The sequence below is a fragment of the Rhinolophus hipposideros genome (assembly GCF_964194185.1).
Source record: "Rhinolophus hipposideros genome assembly, chromosome: 4".
Lineage (NCBI taxonomy): Eukaryota > Metazoa > Chordata > Mammalia > Chiroptera > Rhinolophidae > Rhinolophus > Rhinolophus hipposideros.
The window spans coordinates 44,157,326-44,177,396 of NC_138050.1; the positions used below are offsets into that span (position 1 = coordinate 44,157,326).

At 38.7% G+C, this 20,071-nt stretch overlaps 1 protein-coding gene across 6 annotated transcripts in view; it reads left to right on the top strand.

Moving 5' to 3' along the window:
* The window catches only part of UNC5D (unc-5 netrin receptor D), a 510,000-nt gene that overhangs the window by 464,545 nt on the left and 25,384 nt on the right, over window positions 1-20,071 (top strand). For all 6 annotated transcript variants that reach the window (XM_081045544.1, XM_081045546.1, XM_081045545.1 and 3 more), the window contains 4 exons: window positions 2,606-2,774; window positions 4,294-4,521; window positions 12,166-12,315; window positions 19,436-19,600. In XM_081045544.1, the coding sequence (XP_080901670.1) occupies window positions 2,606-2,774; window positions 4,294-4,521; window positions 12,166-12,315; window positions 19,436-19,600 (712 nt within the window). The remainder of the gene's footprint in view (window positions 1-2,605; window positions 2,775-4,293; window positions 4,522-12,165; window positions 12,316-19,435; window positions 19,601-20,071) is intronic.

Consider the following 20,071-nt stretch of genomic DNA (forward strand, 5'->3'; position numbering starts at 1 on the left):
CATGAATACTTCCTTGTCATGTACTATACAACGTGGTAAAATGTAAATGCCATCCATGCTTTCGTTATGAACCTTCATTTTCTCCCAGGCCCAATTAAAGCCACCTCTTCCCAGGCCTCTGTCCTCAATGCACCAAGTCCTGTATCCATGACTGAACTCAGAGTTTGTTTCCCCTCGGTCTTTCCTTGAGATGTCCCAAGAGTCAGCAGTTTGATGAGAAATCCCCTAGTGGTAACAGAAGGAAAGTACTTCTAGTCACATAGGGCGGACTAAAAATGTAGGGTTATTTTGCTGCCATTGCTTTGATTGATTTCTCTGTGACCTGCTGTTATCCCCTCCTCGCCAGCTGTATAAAGAGCTTTAATTAATATTGGTAAATCTCCCTGATTGCCACAGATAAAAGGTAGCAGAAAAGGGCAAATTATTATTAATCATTGGGTAAAAATGGAGAGATTTCAGTTTTGTTCCTTCACCAGAGATAGACCTACACCTACAGACACTATTTTCACAGTGGGAGGATTAGGTATAAATCTTGATTTACTTCCTTTGCACGTATGGAAATGCCCAATGCCTACTTAATGCAGAGCTCCCATTCCATGCACCGCCTAAGACTGGATATGCACTGCCTCTGACTCCTAATGCTGTTTAAGCTATTACCGAAAGGAGCCTTGCTATTCACGAGTGTGAGGGTTCATCTAATTAGCTGATTTCAGTTCATTTGGCATTAAATAATTCCCCAGACTCCCATATGTTTGAACAATATGTTCAACAAGGGGGATGATTCTCTGAAAGCAGTTAAATAGTTCTTTTAGGAGACTTTGTCATCGGTCACTCATAAGCATCTCTGCTATTCCTGTCTGTGATGAATGCAGGCGGCAATTACACGGAGAGCGCTTAACCCCTCTAATGGCCACTGGCAGGCATCTACATGGAGGCTGCCACTTCATGCTGGCTGTAGATCACATTGACATTTTACTTCTTTTTTATTCTTTCAAACCTCAAGTATATTGTTCTAGGCTGTTCATAGAGCATTTGTTATTGCTAAGTCACTGCTTTCCAAACCTACCCCTTAGCTTGCCTGCCCTGCTTCCAGGTAAATGCAGACATTTTCTGTTCCCCTATGCTTTGCTTGTACAGCAAGAATTGTCAGCTTTGGACTATGATTGCCTGTGTGTGAAAGACTGAATTTTTTGCAGTCATCTCCAGTGCTACCTGGAGAGGGAGGGAGACTGTGAAATAACATTCAAGTCTGTTTTAGACGCAGTAGCTAAAAGGATGTTTCTGCTCAGTTATATGCAATGACTTTTATTGCAGCAGCAAATTATAGATAATGAACTAGAGTGTGACCATTACTGACTTGAGCGAGAACAAGCGATGTCAACAAAAGCAAGTCCGAAATTAATAGTATGTGAGATGTACTCCTAGAACTGTTTATACAATATCATAGAAAATGTGGTATCTTTTAACACTAATTTGCATCTTTATCTTGAGCAAGAGGTTGCTTTTTTGACCAGGGATGACATATTTAAATGTCCTTTCCAGAGAAATGTCCTGAGAGAAAGAATACATAATACCAATCCTAGCTCTGGTACAGCTTTGTTCATCTGAGAGCCCTAAATTGCTTCATTGGCTATCTTCTATATTACTATATCTCTTAGAAGTGAAAATCCATCAAGAAAAAAATATCAAATAGCTGTTCAAAAACACATAAGCAGTTGGGAAAAAATGAGTGCGTTTCTGAGTTCTCATTGACTACGGTCCTATAAAGTACCCCACCTTACTATTTGGGGTAGAGATTAAAAAGAAAGACAATGAAAGAGGGAGGCATTCACTGAGGTGGTGTTATTTAATGAAACTTCACTTTCTTTTATCTCTTTGACTCTGCATTCCCATGTAAATAATTCACAATACTGAAAAATCTGAACACTAGCTTTGGGTAGAATGATTTTAAATTTAGATCTAAAACAGGAAAGAGTTGAAAGATATATATTTATGTATTTGATTATGCACATTTATAATGAACTGTCTTTTGTGCTATCACTATCTAACCTATTTGTCTGTGTATTGGTGGAAATAAATGTTTTCAAAACCAGACGAGACATACTCAGTTCGGGTGTGTTTGAAGTGTTGCTTTATTCCATAATAATTTGTTTTATTGCTTCCTAGCATTAAAAAATATTTGTAGAATGTGTTGTTAGGAGAAAGGAATCTGATGGTACAAATACCAGATCAGTCATTTCTGTAACGTCCTTGGCCTTAGTCATTGATAATGTTATCAAAAAAAAAGATTCAGCAGCTAGTGTGTGACACACCAGCCTCATCTTTGTTTTCTTCTGTTCTGCCCTATATTTCTGCAGAAGCATTTGTCATTTTGTTTGTCAAAACATAGATTTGAAGTCTAGGCTTAAGCTTAGTCTGTGTGCTTGAGTGGCTCAGGATTGATGACTAGTGACCAGACCTGTTCTCTGCATGCGTGGTACTCTCCTGGAGGAATCCTGGGAAAGGTCTGCTCAGCCTGAAGAAAACACCACTCTAAGTCAATTCTCATGCAAATATGCCCCCTCCTTCACATGCTTCTCTCTTTTATCCTTTTCCAATTCTGAAGCCTCCAGTCAGATGGATCGGAGGTGCTCCTGAGTCCTGAAGTCACCTGTGGTCCCCCAGACATGATTGTCACCACTCCCTTTGCATTGACCATACCACACTGTGCAGACGTCAGTTCTGAGCACTGGAATATCCATTTAAAGAAGAGGACACAACAGGGCAAATGGGAGGTGAGGCCCTATTCTTCCTTTTCAAAAAACAAGATTTGGGATACCACGTCTGGGATAGACTCAACCTTACCTTCTCTTAACACCAACAGTCAACTATGAGATTTGTGAGCCTGTTTTTGTTTTTCAGTGTTCGTGACATGTGTTTTATAATACTCTGAAGTTATTGGCTAGTGATTTTTTAGGATAATGGAAAAAGAGAGATAAGAGGATCTAGAGCTTTGTTTGGTCTTAGAATACAGTTGTAATTACCACAAAGACATGTACCCTGTCTTTGGTACATGCAATTTGGTCAGAATATGTTTTTGTCATCATAGGGATTATAACAAATCTATGTTTACATATTCAGGAACACAGTAGGTGCTAAATAGACTTTGGTGAATTAATGAATGCATTGAAAATTATTCCGAGTGTTTGTTTCCCTGTGTAGATGGGCATATTTAAAAGAGTTACAGTACAAGGAGAGAACAAAAGAGACAAGGAAAGAAAATGAGGATACTTGAGAGGAAAGTAACAGCAAGGGAGATGGTCACAGCAAAGAAAGACTGCAGCAGAATTACTGTTTTAAGTGAAACCTCTGATTTATCTTCTGATAGGGATTCCTTTTATGTCTGTCTGAAGTCAGTTTGCATGAAAGCAGGTGAATTATCTTGTTGGAACACAATGACCTGTTCCAGCTAGCCCTGGGGTCTTACCTCCCAGGAGGTGTTTCCAGCAAAAGGAGTGAAAAGAAAATCATGTTTCTCTAGAAGAAAAATCCCAGTTGCTGCAGTGAATTGCATTTACCCTGCCTAGCTATATCTTAAAACTAGTTTATATTCCTTGTTGAAAATGCATTCTGTTATTTATTCAGTCCTTGTAAAACAACAGGCAAATTTCCTGGGGCAGGAAGTTCCATGGGTCTCCTAACAGGGCCAGGTTTGGGTCTCTTTTTCATTATGTTTTGCTTTACCTAGATTTTCACCATTTTAGTTTTTCTTCTCAGCACTTCCTCACAATCTTTTACATCCAGATGGTGTTATATTTATGCTCTACCAAACCAGACACACATACCTAAGTTCTTATCAGAAAGGCTGAAATATTCTTAGTACATCTTATCCAAACCATTTATTTTATGATTCCTCATGAATGATTTTGATGGAATGAAAGAGGATAAAATATTTGGAAAAAAAATTACAGATACTAAAAGAGGTTTTCAGAAATAGACCTTTTTAAAAACATGAATGTTTGCTTATTGATATTAATGTTTAAGACTTTTTTTTAAATTCAGCATTGAACAAATTAACCAAAAATAGAAGAACTTTGAAGGGGATGTTTGTTATAATCTTAAGTAGAATTCCAACTCTGAATATAACCATTTCTCGAGTTTCTGATGTAAGCAATTACTCTGATAGATGAGCATTTAACATAAAGAAAATTAGAGCAATAAAAGTGTTCTGAAAAAAATATTTATGTCCTCGGAAAGTAACTATTACATCACATCTTATTTCCAAATTGAATTTAACACACCTTTCCCCAACAGGAAGTGATGTCAGTGGAGGACGAATCCACATCATGTTACTGCCTTTTGGACCCCTTTGCATGTCATGTGCTCCTAGACAGCTTTGGAACGTATGCCCTCACTGGAGAACCAATCACAGACTGTGCCGTGAAGCAACTCAAGGTGGCAGTTTTTGGCTGCATGTCCTGTAACTCTCTGGATTACAACTTGAGAGTCTACTGTGTGGACAATACCCCTTGTGCATTTCAGGTCAGCCTTTCGTCTGTAATTCTATTGGTGTCATGAAAGCATAGGGTTTCCTAATGGTTAGTATCATAGAGAATTCTATTGCTGTGGGTCTGGAAAATGAACACACCACTATCTTGAAGCAACAGCTGTGCTACTACGTGTCCAACAAGGTGCTAAGGAACATGGCAGTCAAGAAGAGAGAAGCGTTAAATTAATGTATAGAGAGAACTCTGTGGTCAATTATAAAACTGACTAGAAGTGTAGTCAGAGTTCAGAAAACAGCGACACAATTGCAGTAGGGAAGAAGAGTCTTTGAGAGCTCTGTGAGCCTTCATGGATGGATGAGATTTAGGAGCAAACAAGAAAGGGATACCATTCCAAGACAGGAGAATGGCATGAGTCACAGACATGAGAATTATTCGATGTGCAGGGGGCAGTGAGAAAATTGCTTGAATCAACTGAAGGTTGTAGTTAGGGAACAACAATTATAAATCATACCTATCAAAAGGTAGTCATATTATATCCTGGACACATAGTCTATGAATTATTAGAGCTACTAGGGCAGAGATGGTTCAAGGTTCCTTTCCATTTTTAGTACTTTTATTAATCATGTAAGATTTATTTTAAATTAGCTACTCATGAAGAGTGCTGGTTTATTAATAGCAGCAAGGATAATGCAGAAGTGCCTGTGTAAGCTTTGCCCATATATAAATAGCATAGCTCTCCTGACACACCTCATACAAGATCTCTGCTATTCCAGTCCTGGATCATTAAGTCCATTATGCAGAGCATTTCCTCCATAACTAGCTTTTAAGACACTGAGCTGGAAAACTCATGTTTACCAAGAGAAGAGATACAATGACCTGAATCCTGAACAAAAGCCAGTAAAGGTGACACAGTGCCAACCTTTCTTTCCAAACTTTCCCTGTCTCTCAGGTAGCCATTTTGAAGGGCACACTTCATATTTGGCTGCCTATAGGTTTGTTTTTTCCCCGCCACAGGGGTGCCATTTTGTAAAGAATGTCAATGTAAGTAGTTATACCTCATACTATGATTGGCATTTTATATTCTTCATCTACTTTCACCACCTCTAATAAGAGATTTTCTCCAAGATAAAATTCATCAAAGACATCCAATAATCAAAAATAAAGAATGAATTCAGTGTTACTACCACTTAACAATTATAAAAGGCACCGTGACTCAAGTTAAATGTTTAGTAACTCAGCCAGATTTTGAAGGCTGAGTAAACTGAAGTAAACATGGAGGGCCATGGATGATTTCCAGTCTTCTGGCTCATATGGGTAGCCCACTGCTGCCTAGCATGACTGACTGACGATCTGTTCAGCACAACTGCCTTGGAAGTAAGCCCTTAGAACCAATTTGGAATTTTCTTTGAATAATGGTCTCACTGCTGATGTATATACCAGTGAGTTAAACATTTGCCTAAAGAGTTTATTCTAAGACATTCAGATAATCTGTTTCCATTCCTGTTGATTGCTACCAGATTCTGCAACAGCTCAACTGTTCATAGATGAATAGGAATCACAGTGGAAGTCATGTAAGTGAGGCCCTCCACACAGCTTTTCAAACCACTTATCCATTCCTGTGGATAACATATTCTTCTTAATCCATGCTAGGGAAAAATGGTATTCTCCCTCTAAACTGAAACCAAATACCTTAATCTCATCATTTAGAAATATTTCTTAAAACTCTTTAATTTTACTTTGGAGAAATGTTTTCCAGCGAAAATCCTTTGACCCCGTTTGTCATAATCTATTTACCTCCAGTGAGTCTTTCTCTCTCCTATTATGTCAAATAAAGTTGATTTTACAGTTGGGTTTGGTTGTACTTGTTATTGATGGTATGTATGTGACAGCTGTCATGAGCAGCAAGGGCCATGCTTCCCCCTTGGGGTTCGGAGAGAGCATCGGCCTTGGTCAAGTAACTTTTCAGACCCACAGAAAGATTAAAACATAACTTGTAGCTTTTCTGAATGTAACTGTTTATGCCCTGGTCTTAGTCTCTGGGTTTTGTTTCTGAAAAGCTATTGCTTTCTGGATTTTCAGCTTGATAAGTGAATGTGTTCATTTAAACCACCTTAATATCCAAAGTCATCCAGGGATTTTTTTCATGGCTTCCTATGCAGTGTTTAATTAGAGGGAATATACAATTACTGACCCATTAAAACTGTTCACTTTAAGAAAGCCTTAACATCAGTTCACTTTTTGAAACTCTAAAAGACTTCACACATTAAAATGAACTCCCCCAACTTGTGTGGTGTGAGCTGAAAATATTGTGTTATGGTGGTGACTCATTTTCTGTAACTCCAATAGAACCCTGACTTGTTCATCAAAATTAATCTATGGTTTTTCATGAAGCCTTTCTGCAGAAGTTGCCTATCCTGGAATTTGCCCCAGTTATTACTATAATGAAAATGTTTGCTGTGATTTGGAAATAGATACAAGCATGGTTGTACAGTCACTGTATTTATTGTGGTGCCTTTTTCATATCTCAACAAAATGATAACAAATATGTGCCCAACTAGAGCTATGCTTTTAACCAAGAAAAAAGCCTGGTTATTGGGCATGGTTGCATCTTTCATTTAATTCATAACTCACTGGGAAATTATGTCCCATAAAAAATCCTTAAATGTCCCCTTTCAATGTCCCCTGGAAAACATTGAGAAAAGGACATCTTTCAGACCCAACTCTCCTGTCCTGTTAGAACTAGGTGGGGGCCTGGCGATATAATGGTCCCACCAAGAAATATTTCTTTAGATGATTTTAGTAATCAATTAGAAACATTCTCCATTTTCAGCCATGCCCTTCTTCCCTATACCTCCTGCAGGGCTAGGATGCTTGCTTCTCAGTTGCTTTAAGAGTATTTTATCTAAACCACAGTAGCAGTACATTTGAATGACAAAAACAAATTCCTCAAACACTTTGGCAAAACATAATTAAATTAGTTTCAGATTTTTGAAGATCTGTTCTGATAAATACATCTAAAAACATCTCATCAGCTCAGGTATGTTCTTTAAAAATAAAAATGCCATCTGCCTGAAGGTGAGAAGAGAGTGAGAAGGACCGAATGGATTCTTGCCCTTCCTGCTCTTGTGTTTGTGTAGTAATTAGAGCTGCCATTTTGTGTTTATGTGTTTGACATCGCCTCCTTTGATGAACTCAAGCAAAGGTTGAGGAATGGTGATGTATTTTCAAGCAGTAACATTTGAAGAGCTAGGTTTTTCTTATTGTGTTTCATTTCTCCCTTTCTCCCTCTTTCTCTCTCTCACCACATACACAGCTTAAACAAACCTTGACAGAGAGAAAGCAAGGAATTAAGCACTTGCCCTATCTTAGAAAGAAGAAAAACTATTTTTTTTCTCTGTCTCTCCCAGCACTCCTATTCAGTACCTCTCGGTACTCATTACTTACTTGGCATTAATGTGGATTTAGAATCTAATTTCTAAGGATTTCCTCCAGATGTAGTTGTTGTGTTTATCAATAATGCAACCTTGGGAAATATTGTTCACGTAAAGCATTTAAAGGAAAACACCACAGTGACATAATTTCTGTGTGTTTGTGTGTGCGCTTTAAGTTCAAACAGTTTTGTCTCATAGATATGTAAATTTGTCCTACCTGTTTTAGTATCCCTGAAGCACACCTGAATATAACTGCCTGTCTCATTAAATCAACATAAAGAGCTCAGTGAGGCACAAAACACAAGTTTCTTGGCCGCAACTCCTAGAACTGACGACTAGCAACCCCCAATGTAAAATGATGACATAGAGATACTAGAAAAACTACCAACCAGAGACTTTAGATACATTTTAGATACAAGAAACAGGCCAGACCCTATTTTCTAGTTTAATTAATACAAATATCAATTTAACAATGAACCAGAGATTTAACAGAAGCTCCTTGTTATATAGGAGGCAGATAGGAAAAAGGCCTCACTCTTGGAATGATACATCCCAGTGAGTGACTCACAACTAGCTCAACAGAGCTGTTTGTATCATTGGTTCCTAAACCCAGCCAGGCAACAGAATCATCTGAGGAGCATTTAAAACTCCAGAGGTCCAGGCCCAGCCCATGAGACGAATACAATAAGGGTGTAACTGGGAATTTTGTGTTGAGTACAATTTATTCTATATGGAGAGTTTTAAAGCTTGTACTTAGGAGTTTATTTCTCTAATTCTGAAGCCAATTGTGCCTTTACAAATATATAAATACAATAATTAATTCATTATTAGGCTTCTTCATTTTAATAGTTGTTTTTTTACAGAATAACAATGATTGCTTAATACTTTGTGCGAGATTATGATATGCTGTTAATTGTATATAGTTGGTTCATGCGTGGACATTAAGTAAGCTAAAAAAGAAAAAGAAATCATGGTTGTATTTAAATTTGGAGCCCTATAGCAGAAAAATTTAAAAGGTACCATTTCCCTTTGTAGTAATTATAAGTAGATATCTATTTTTAAAATGCCCAGTATTCTCCACTCTGCATTTCAGGGACTCCTTAGTATATATAACCCTAGGACAAATATAGACTGACTTACATCATCCTTACATGTATCTTTACATATATCTTGCATAAAAATTGAAAAATAATTTATAGGACAGAGCTAATAGCAGTCTGACCATCACACGATTTTTTTTCTTTAAATAAATCAAGCATAGAATAGGAAAATATAGGGAACTTTACTAGAAAAAATACTAGATCATGAAAAATATGCCCTGTTCTAATCTGAGCTGGGTCACTAATCATGTGACCCAGCTTTAGGCAAATAACCTTCTTGAGGGGAGGGGTACATCTCCATGTAAATAAGGCACTTAGTAATTGAAAACTTGATAAAGTTCCCTTCTGGTGTGACGATTCTATGTAGTGTCTAAATATTAAAATAGCCTAGCTCTCTGCTAAATAATACATGACCTCAAACAAATCATTTAATCTCCTGATCACAGTTTACTTCTCTGTACATTCAGGCAAGTTAGATTTAAAGAAAAGAGGTACACGTTAGAGAGCCTAATCAAATATACTTCGAAGAGTCAACACTGTTGTTATTCTGTCTTTAATATGGTTTTAATAAGCACGATTCTTATTTATACTTGTTTCTAACCTTGCACTAGAATTGCAAAAAGAGGTTAGTATATTATCATGCTAATTATTTTGCTTGGCTATAAATAAATTCCTGTAAGGAACTGAGGCCTAAAGAAAATAAGTGACTTGCCTAAGACCACATAGAAATATGACTGGAATCCTGTTTCCATTTTCCGTTTGCAAGACTAGTACTCTTTTGAAGTGTATGTAGCCCCCAGAAGATTCTTACACAACTTAACTCCTGAGCAACATTAAAATAAAATACAAGTCTGCAACATGACCAGCAAGACTCCATGACTTAGTCTCCGCCCTACACTGTCATCATCTCCAGCCACACACTTTCTACCCTAACCTTCTATCCCAGCTCTGTCTGACCTCCATGCCTTTGTGTATACCCTGCTCAGTGTCTGCAAGGTACTCTCCCTCCTTTTCCTGTGACTAGACCCTATTTTACTTCAAGGTTCAGCTCAGTTACTTCCTCTATTAATTTTCTAACTCCCTTCCTGGCCTCTTCTCCCATCTGGTTTAGGCACTCTCTGTCTTGCCTTAACCTCCCAGGCACACATATATAGAGAATGCCAAAAAAATATTTACACATTTTAAGAAAGGAAAAAAAAAAGTATTAATATATACTGATAACAAAAGATGAATACAAGTCACGTTTGACTTCTGCAATTACAAGAGGTGCTCAACGTGGTTACCCTCAGTGTCCAGATACTTCTGATGATGGGGGACTACTACTTGAGCAACGTTGACCAAAGTGTTAACATCTATTGAAATGTATATACATTGTTTTTTGGCACCCCGCTATTGTGATAATCATATGCCTATTGTTCTGACACTCTCACTAGATTGTGAGCTCCTTGGTGGCAGAGATTTTTTCATTTCTATATGTTCAAAGTCCAGCTCAAGCATAGCTCCAGGCCACACTCAATCTCAAAAGAGGACCTAGTGTCCGGCATCTGTAAAAGACCTAAAGTCAGCATTTGGAATGAATTTCCTTTCCTCACCACCCTGCCACTTTCTTTCCACTCTTTGTGGCCCCCCACTAGACACTGGCTACCATGTTGTTCTGTCCAATTCGTAGGTCCACAGCATTATGAATCACATGGCACAGCACTGTTCAGTACAATAATTGCTAACCATATATGGGTCTTTATATTTAAATCAATTAAAATGAAAAATTCCACTCCTCAGTCACTCCAGCCACATTTCAAGTGCTTAATAGTCACTCTGGCTGGTGGGTACCGTATTAAACTGTGCAGACAGAGAATATCTCCATCATCACAGAAAGTTCAGTGCCTACCTAAGGGCCCCAAGAAACACCACACCCCTAGCAAGACAAAGAGGTGGAGAAAATGACATTGAAATTGAATCATTTAGTCCTGAGAAAAGATACTAGCAACCTGTTAACAGTTTATGTGTACATGAAAGATAAAAGCTAGACAGCTGCTTCTTAGAAATGCTTGTATTACTGATTCTATACATAGACAAGAGATATGTAAGATAACCTTTGAAGCTGCTTTTATTCACTGATAAATTTTATATTTATAATTGAAATTTATTTATATTGTATAGAAACCTATTTGCCTGACTTGATACATTCTTTTTTAGCATCTGGGAAGATTATGGGACATAATTAAGGGATTTCAATTACCCTATTTATCCTAGCTCTTCAAGGAAGTCATAACTAAGTTAATGGTGATTTTTTAAAAATACAGTTAGGAAAGTCTCTTATCTCCAGTAACACTAACAGCCTCACCCACACAGTAGTTTAAGATTTTACAGAATTGATATTTATTATTTCACTTGTCCTATCATTTCTCCAATGTTTCTGAACACCATAAATTTGGAACCAATTAAATGGTTTACTCAATAGAATGTGTGTGAATCATGCTTGTATGAGATATTTATAAAGATTTCTCAGTGAAAGATACAAAAGTATTTATCTCAGGAAACTGATTTCTTTTTTTCTGAGCTAAAACTGACTTAATGGCTCATTGTTTCTTGGCCTTTGGCATAATAACTTTTATGAACATTACTTCAGATAAGCATGATATGTGCACTATATAACATTTATTTTGAGCCCAAGAATACATATGGATAATGCCTATGTCAGTGCTAAATAAGTGAGCCAGAGAGGAGGAGACTGCTTCTACCTTTACTGTGAAATGTGATGATGTGTCAGATTCAGTATGAAAACCTTCCCTGATTACGGTCATATCAGAATGAAATTAATACAATTTTGGAAATTCAACAGTGTTACAACTAGTTTGGGACAAAGGAGGTCTTCTAGTTTTAAGGAAGGCATGGTGTGTTAAAAGCCTAAGGGACAGTAATAAAAAACAGTGCTTTCTTTCTGCCCAAATCCTTATTACTCAGCTCCTTTGAGGCCTTCGGCGTGACCTTGCAAGAGCATGGGGTCTAAAAGAAAAGTGTGACCACTATGCTATTTGTCTGTTTCTGGGAGACACATGGTAGTGAGCACACATATCTATGGAAAGAAAATGTGGAAACGATTGGATCCTTCATCGCTGTGCCTGTTCTCTTTTCCCTGTCCTGTAGGAAGTGGTTTCAGATGAAAGGCATCAAGGTGGACAGCTACTGGAAGAACCAAAGTTGCTGCATTTCAAAGGGAATACCTTTAGTCTTCAGATCTCTGTCCTCGATATCCCTCCATTCCTCTGGAGAATTAAACCATTCACTGCATGCCAGGTACTGACCAAATGGATTTCTAACAGAAATTGTTTTGCTTTCACCAGCAAGTTTGTCAGAAACTCTGGCGAGGGTACTCTTGACTTTCCTCCTCCTTTAAAAGTATGGATTGACTCTCAGAACTGTCACAGAAATGTAGCAGTTGGGGCTACACACAGGGAATTAAACACACTGTCATAAATTCACAAGTTTCTAACAGGTGGGGAAAAAGGAAATTGCGTGTCAGGTAATGTGACATTTCTCCTCCCATTTAAATTGTTGCTCGATATAGGTTGAAGGTAGTAATTTAAATGTCTTAGAGCAAGTTTGGTTGGTTTGTTTCCATTCAAAGAAGTTCATTGAAAGACATTGTTTTAATCATGTTCATCAGTGAATGAACCACCTGTCAGTGAGAAACTTTTTAAGGATGATTTTGTGTTGTACAGTGCTATGGCTGGCCAGGGGGGAACAAGCAATTTTTGTCTTGAATATATGAAGTTCTTGCTGCCAAATAATTTGGGCAAGCTGTAAAGAAATTCCAAACTGAGAGGCAAAGAAAGAATAATGCCTCTTAGAATCCTTTTATAAATATGTAAAGACACTTATACATTATTGTTCCCATATCTCTATAGAGAGAATTTAAAACAAAAAGATTGCAAAATGACTTAAGAGTCTCCTTGGATAACTTTAAGGGAATTTGAGTAGTTGCTTAGCATAAAAAGATCTCTTATCAATATAAGACCCTGCCATGGAATTCTACAGTAATTTCCAGTGATCTACGTTTTGTCACCATAAGCAGCCAGCTGGTCTGCTATATTGTCTTAAGCCAGAGTCATCTGTGCTTCAAGTGACAGGACATTTCCTTAATCTGGAAAAGCTTCTGGTGGACTTACATTGATCTATAATCACGGGACGCTTTCAAATTTCTTTATTCTGCCCGTCAACAACCTGTAGAACCCTGTGGGATTTTTAACCTTTTTATCCTTGCAGCATTCATTAAAAAAAAAAAAAAAGTCTTGCACAGGGTATATGAGCTTGTCAGAATGGGAACAAACCAAATCACACAGAGAAAAACCTTGACTGGACCATGATAGAGAAAAAAGTTGAACTACCAACCCTCTCAACTTCTAAAATTCAGAATGTTCTAATTGGACAAGGTCATACTTTCCTATTTAATTTTCAGACCTCTCATTACCTTGGGAATTGCCCCCTCTATATACAGTTCTAGTGCTTTCAAAGCAACAAGAACATTGCTCATGGACCTGAACAATTTTTATTTTGGGGCGGGGCAGTGGAGGGGAGATGCATATTCAGCATATTTCCTTATGGAAGGAGGTTTTGTATGAACATGTTTAGGATGTTCTAGACCAATGTTTGTATCTCAAAGCAGTATTCCAAGTTTTTAGTCCAAATTGAGCATCAGAGTATTGTTAAAACAAGTACTAATAGTCATGTAAATTTTTCTGTATTAATCTTTATAGGTTTACGGTTGTCACGTCACTGGATCTAATACAAGGGACTGAGACCAAAGTAACTATTAAGTTTAATGCTTGGAGATAAAAAATCAGATGAAAGAACCATAACCTTGCAGCAGCTCTTAAATGATAATTCCAACACCAGCGATTTTAAAGAGAGCCTCAGGCAGGAAAGGCTTAGGGGGCTAAGTGTCAGCCCAACTCAGAGGATATAGCAGGGCCGGGATAAGCCAAAGGGCATTGGCTCACAGGAAACACAACAAGCTTACCGCTGGGATGGGTTGCATTGCATGGAGGTTGTGAACATGTATAAATATTTGCCTTCTGTATGTAATTGAGCATAATATGAAAGAGTCTTGGAAGGCTGAAAAACAATTTAATTTTCTCTGCACCAGGAGACTTGCCACTGAGTTTTTCTTTCCACTTCATGTTTCTTACCCACAAATGGCTTTCTGTTTTATTCCTCCTATCTCTTCACCACCCCTACCACCAGTTTTCTTGCTCCTGTCATCACTGACATCCCTCAGCTTGTGTGAATACATATTGTACTTGTCTCAATGGCCAGGCTGTGTTTGCTCCCAGGCATCAAATATAAGTACTCTGGGGAGGGTTTGTGTTCAGCCTGCTTGAACTTCATGTAGAACATTGCGTGCACTGACAAACTTGGCGTGGAGAACAGAGAATGGTTTTCATTAGGACGTAGTGGACAGGAACTAATAGAGAACTGTTGCAGGACAGAGAATCACACCACTATTCCTGATATCCTTTATGGGTCTCTCCTTCAACTGGTCAACCTCCCTGTCATTTTCTGTCATCCTCCAACTCAGTGCATGGGAGACTTCCGGTATCCTTGCTTCTTATTCCTCTGTCCCTTTCTCTAACTTCAAATCAGGAATCTTGGAATCACTGTATTCCAACTGATACCCAAGTCCTACTCTCCTAAGAAACCCTCCTGTTTTCTTCTGGGAAAGGTGGAATTTCCCAGGAAGGCACAGGTCTGGGAGTTTTCCAGTATATAGGATATTTGCCCTGTCAGACAGCAACCAACTACACAAGAAATGTTTTTCGAATGGTGTGAGCTCAAGGTTGGCTCCAGAGCTGCGTCATGAGAACCTGTGTAGAGAAGGACCAACTAGGTTTTAAATCTTGTTGGTTTAGGTTCTGGAGGATTACACTTTATAGAATGCGGTACTATATAAAGCCAGGCATGATGGGTGACAGGGAAGGGAAAGCTACGTGAGTTCTTAGATCTGGTGGCAATAGCATCCATCAACCCTGAATCAAAGAAAAACTGAGGTCCACAATGCTGGCCCTCCCCAAATCCACAATTAATGATGCCCCCTTTTCTTCTCAGGCTTTTTAATATCTACCACAATAGGGTTATGCTATTATTTCCTCCTCAGACGTAGAAATACTCCTCTAGGAGGTAAATAACTCTGCTCTCAATAGGTTACTGAGACCCGAGTGCCACTTAATCAGGGTTTTCTGTATTCTTTGCTGACTATGGAATGGAGAAGCTATAATAAACAGTATACAATAAAATATTAATCTATTTTTTTAAAATCTTTCAAATCACCGAGTCAGGGTATCACCTCCCTAAGATAAAAGCAGCTGTCTTTTCAACATGCTATGTATCGTGGAGAACCCAGAGTCTGTCTCCTGCTAGGATGTGATTTACATTCTCTCCATCTGCTAGGAACGTAATTATAATGGGAATCAAAATGAAAACATTTCCGGAATTCTTTAAATACCCATAACTTTGCTACACTTTGTCCTCCTATATTACTTTCCACATGATTCCTCTCAGGTCAGTGAGAATCTTGGTGTTTTGCGTTTGTTTTTGTTTTTTTATTTTTATTTTTTTGAATAAATGAAAACAGTGATGATTGCCCTGAAAAACATACTAATCACAGTGCTTCTAATTCTATTATTTTTAAGTGTTTTGTTGAGCACTGTTGGCAGCTGCTACTCAAGTCAACAAAAAACACATTCTTCTGATACTGTCTTAAAATCAGATTTTTAAAATATCTTGATTGTGTGCAGTGAAATAGAAAAAAAGGATTTGTGTGTGTGTGTGTGTGTGTGTGTGTGTGTGTGTGTGTGTGAGTGCTGATTCTTACATCTTTCTGCAATGAAAGATTATTTCTGCAGTGGGCACTACACTCTTACCTTTCTTCCAGTGTTTTCAGAGAAAATGTAAGAAATTTAGCAGTGATACCAGAGAAGACACTTTTCAATAAATGGTTAGGTCAGTGTCACTGGGGAAGGGGGTAAGTTTTGCCAAGGATTCTAATGCACTACAGATAAATAGGTTTATTCGAGCTGGACCTTGAATTTAGCTTTATTTGGCGCTGCAGTGCAGGAAGTTATAAATGCTGTCATGACTCAATTTTTAGTTTTAGAGCAAAACTTCCTTACCTAGCTTAGTTAGGCAAAACCACCTATTAACCACCGAGCCCTACGTTACTTTCATTGAAGGGGATAGTTCAAAGTTAACTCTGTAAACATTTACCTTGGATATGAGGGTTCATTTGAAGGCTATTACCATGAAAATGGAGAGAGTAAGGATAGGGCCATAGATGATGAAAGCCCTTGAGGGCCAGGCAGGGAACTTAGTTTAACATAGCAAGCACCACAGGGCCATTCTGGTCATCCCCAAACAAAAATATCTTGTAATGAAAGGTGATCTGGTTACATCAATGTCCCCTACTCATTATTAGAGGTATAAGAGAGATCACGGTGCTATTTCCTGAAGAATATCAATCACTTTCTGTTTCCCTCTTCAGTAAAGCGCTAACCACCTCATTTACTCTGTGTAGTACAGGCTGAAGTGGGAAGACTGGTGGACGAGGTTACTACAGTTGCCTATAATCAGATGAGAGAAGAGGATCATTAACGCAAATAGGAAAATTTTAGAAGGAAGATAATGAGAGTGAGATGGTGATAATCAGATTTCAAAAGGTAGAGTTTCCAGAGAAAGTAAAAGCCAAATAAAATGATCTATCGTGATTGAGTATATAATACCAGTGACAGATAGAAATGAAATAAATACCAGAGTTGTAGCTTTGGAGTCCTCCACAGAGAGATGGCAATTGGGCATATGAGAGCAGATGAGACCTTGTAGAGTTCAGCAGACAGAGAAAGAAGAGTTTTGAGCCTGAGCTATGAAGTAAGGGTTACTCATACTTTACAAAATTGAGAAGGCTAGGACAGAGAAGCATGAAATGATTGGACAACAAGGAGAAATGGCAGAACTTGTAAATACATATTATTTCTTTTATCTGGGGTAGAATTTGGTGCAGGTGCAAAGTCATTTTTTTAGTGACTTAGGGAAAATGACTTCCTCTAAACGTTCCTGGGAGGCTGTACCAATCAGAAGTGCCCTCTGCTGCATGACTACTACCAGGAGGGAAAGTGAAGAAATCACAAGTAAAACTCACTGTCTAGGAAGAATGGACCTGTGCTGTCTTACTGGTGGTATAAACAAGCTGTGTGCCAGCCAAGAGCTTCCTTGGTGACCATTAGATAACTGCTTCCCCCAGTGTTTCCCTCAGAAGAAGATAGCCTCCCTGTGGAACACACTAGTAGCACCTTTTAGTGTTATCCAGCTTATATCAGTTTCTAAAAGGACTTCTTCAAATCCACTGGAGTTTCATCAGAATTGTTTTGGTCATGAAAACACCAACCACTCAAGATATTCCAAAGGAGAAATACTTCAAGGGAGTGATATGCTTACAGAACCTGTAGAAAGCCTTGGTAGATTCAGACTCAGAGAGCTACTAATGATATTAGGAAACCAGCAAATTCAGGAATTTCAGGAAACAACACTGTAGCAGATGGTTCTCAGGGGAATGGCCAGATGCCTCTGCAAACCTCACATGTGCTGACAGCTGAAGTCTGTGGGCCTGCTTGCTGATGTGAGAGGGGGAGATGGCTTTGTCTCCTCCTCTACCATCCAAGTCCAGCATTCGCAGAACAGAAATGTGAACTCTGCTGGCAAGTAAGTCTGTACAAGGTAGTTTTCAGGCTTCCAGCCCCTGCCATGAAGTTGAGAACTGAGCATCCTCCCCTAAAGACAGTCTTGCGTCCTAACAGCCCACATCTCGCACAAGAATAAAGTCAATGAAACACCACATACTGTCACACACATAGCCCTTCTCTGAGTCCTTGTTTCTACTTCTAGAGAAAAAGGTCTACTGCCTTCCCCTTGATTCGGTATTAAGAACGAACAAATAAAACGAAATCACAAAGCCTTTATATTCATTGCTGGGAAGTGTGGTAGGGGTTAATGCCCGAGTTTGTTTTCTCATAGTCTCTAAAGCTGACTCTCTTCTTCTCAAGTGTGCAACAATCTAAATTCTGTCCCTCCTTGCTATCCCCCTCCCCAGAAGTATCCAAGTTATAAAACAAACATTGTGTATAATAGAGTTCAGGAATAACTAGGTAATTCATAGTTCTGCAAAGTGAATAGACTGAATTTTAATCATGGCCCTTGGTCTTATAACTCATGCTGGCTTCATCACCAGTCACACTTCAGAGTATCGAACTTCCAGACTTGATGTATCTTTTTATCACCTTTCAATGTTAGTATCAGAGAAAAGTATATTTATGGCAACAGGTAAAAGTGCAAATTAACCAGAGAAGAAAAAGAAAAAAGTGAGGATGAATATTGCTAAACATACATGGTCATTGCCAAGGACCCAGCCTGATCTGACTAGGAATCAGAGACTTTTTAGTAGATGAAGGAATGTCAATTTCTGATATTCTGCCGCAGAATATCATCTGACCTCAGAGGTCAGAATGACTGACCTCCACTTCACATTGTTGTAAAGCCACGTGCCTGAGCATGGCGCATTCAGTGGCAAGCACTAACTAGTATTGGGGGAAAAAGTGATCTTTGTAGATTTTATAATTTCCCTCCTCGTTTAGTAAAAATTTATTTTGCCAATCCATTGTCTGCAAAGCCCTTGAAAATGGGGACTTACCTAATTTCTTTTTATTTCTTATAGTCGGTCTAGTACATTGTCTTATCATTGGCAGACACCATACAGAATTGAGGAATGGATGAACTGAATGAGGAGGTGGCAAACTAGACTGCTCCGGTGTGTTGTGTCTTTCTCGGATGTGTGTATATGTGTGTGATTTTGCTATAGGTATAATTTTTAAGCTGGATACATTAGCAATATTATGTTCTGTTTGCACAGTTCAGTATGATTTTGTGGTGTGGGGGCAAATTCTTGTGAGTCAATTCTTTAGCACAATTTTTATTTAAGTGAGAAGATATCCTCCTACCCCCAGGCGTAGGCAGAAGGATGGGCCATAGAGGTGTTCTAAGAATATTTGTTTTTAGAGGAAAAACATGATGATTCATGTTTGATGGCATTCTTACTAATTGTGTGTGTCAACAACTGAAATCTGAGCTCTGACAGTGTGGCTTGGATATACAAATATTATCAGTTGGAATTGACATTAATTACTTTTGTGCTACTTGGCATATGCTGGAACATTATTTCTACAACGATTCCACCAAGTCGCTTAGGCAATTATCTCTGGTGCAGTCGCCATCATCACCACCATCATTATTGCTATTAGGTCTCTCCTGGTCTCTGCTTATATCAGCCAGGCTCTGTGAACCACAGCCTTCTTCTCTCCCTGTCTCCCTGCAGGAAGTCCCGTTCTCCCGCGTGTGGTGCAGTAACCGGCAGCCCCTGCACTGTGCCTTCTCCCTGGAGCGTTACACGCCCACCACCACCCAGCTGTCCTGCAAAATCTGCATCCGGCAGCTCAAAGGCCATGAACAGATCCTCCAAGTGCAGACATCGATCCTAGAGGTGAGTCCCTGGTCTATAGGTCACCTGACCCCGCTTCTACAGGGCAATAAGAATAATATACCTATCACAGCCATGATGAACATACAGCACAAAAGAGCTTCAAAATGCACTCATGCTTTCCATCCTCATTCGTGATTGAACAAATCATTTTATTTGGCCTTTCTATTCTCTGGCAACTCTACATTTTGAAAACTGATTATCACCATCTCACTCTCATTGTCATTCATCAGGTCTTTTAATACTCCTGACTGATAAAGGAAAATAAACTTTTTCTCAGGCTGCAGGGAAACTCAACCTATCAGAACTTAGGCTCTGTGAAGGGACCTTTGAGATAGAAACTGATACAGGGCTTTTGACACACAAAACCATAAATACTCTAATAGTCCACGGTAGACTTGGAATATTAGCTAAAATTCCTTATTTGCTGACGGTACAATTGAGCCATGTGACATAGAGAGGCACAAGGTTACT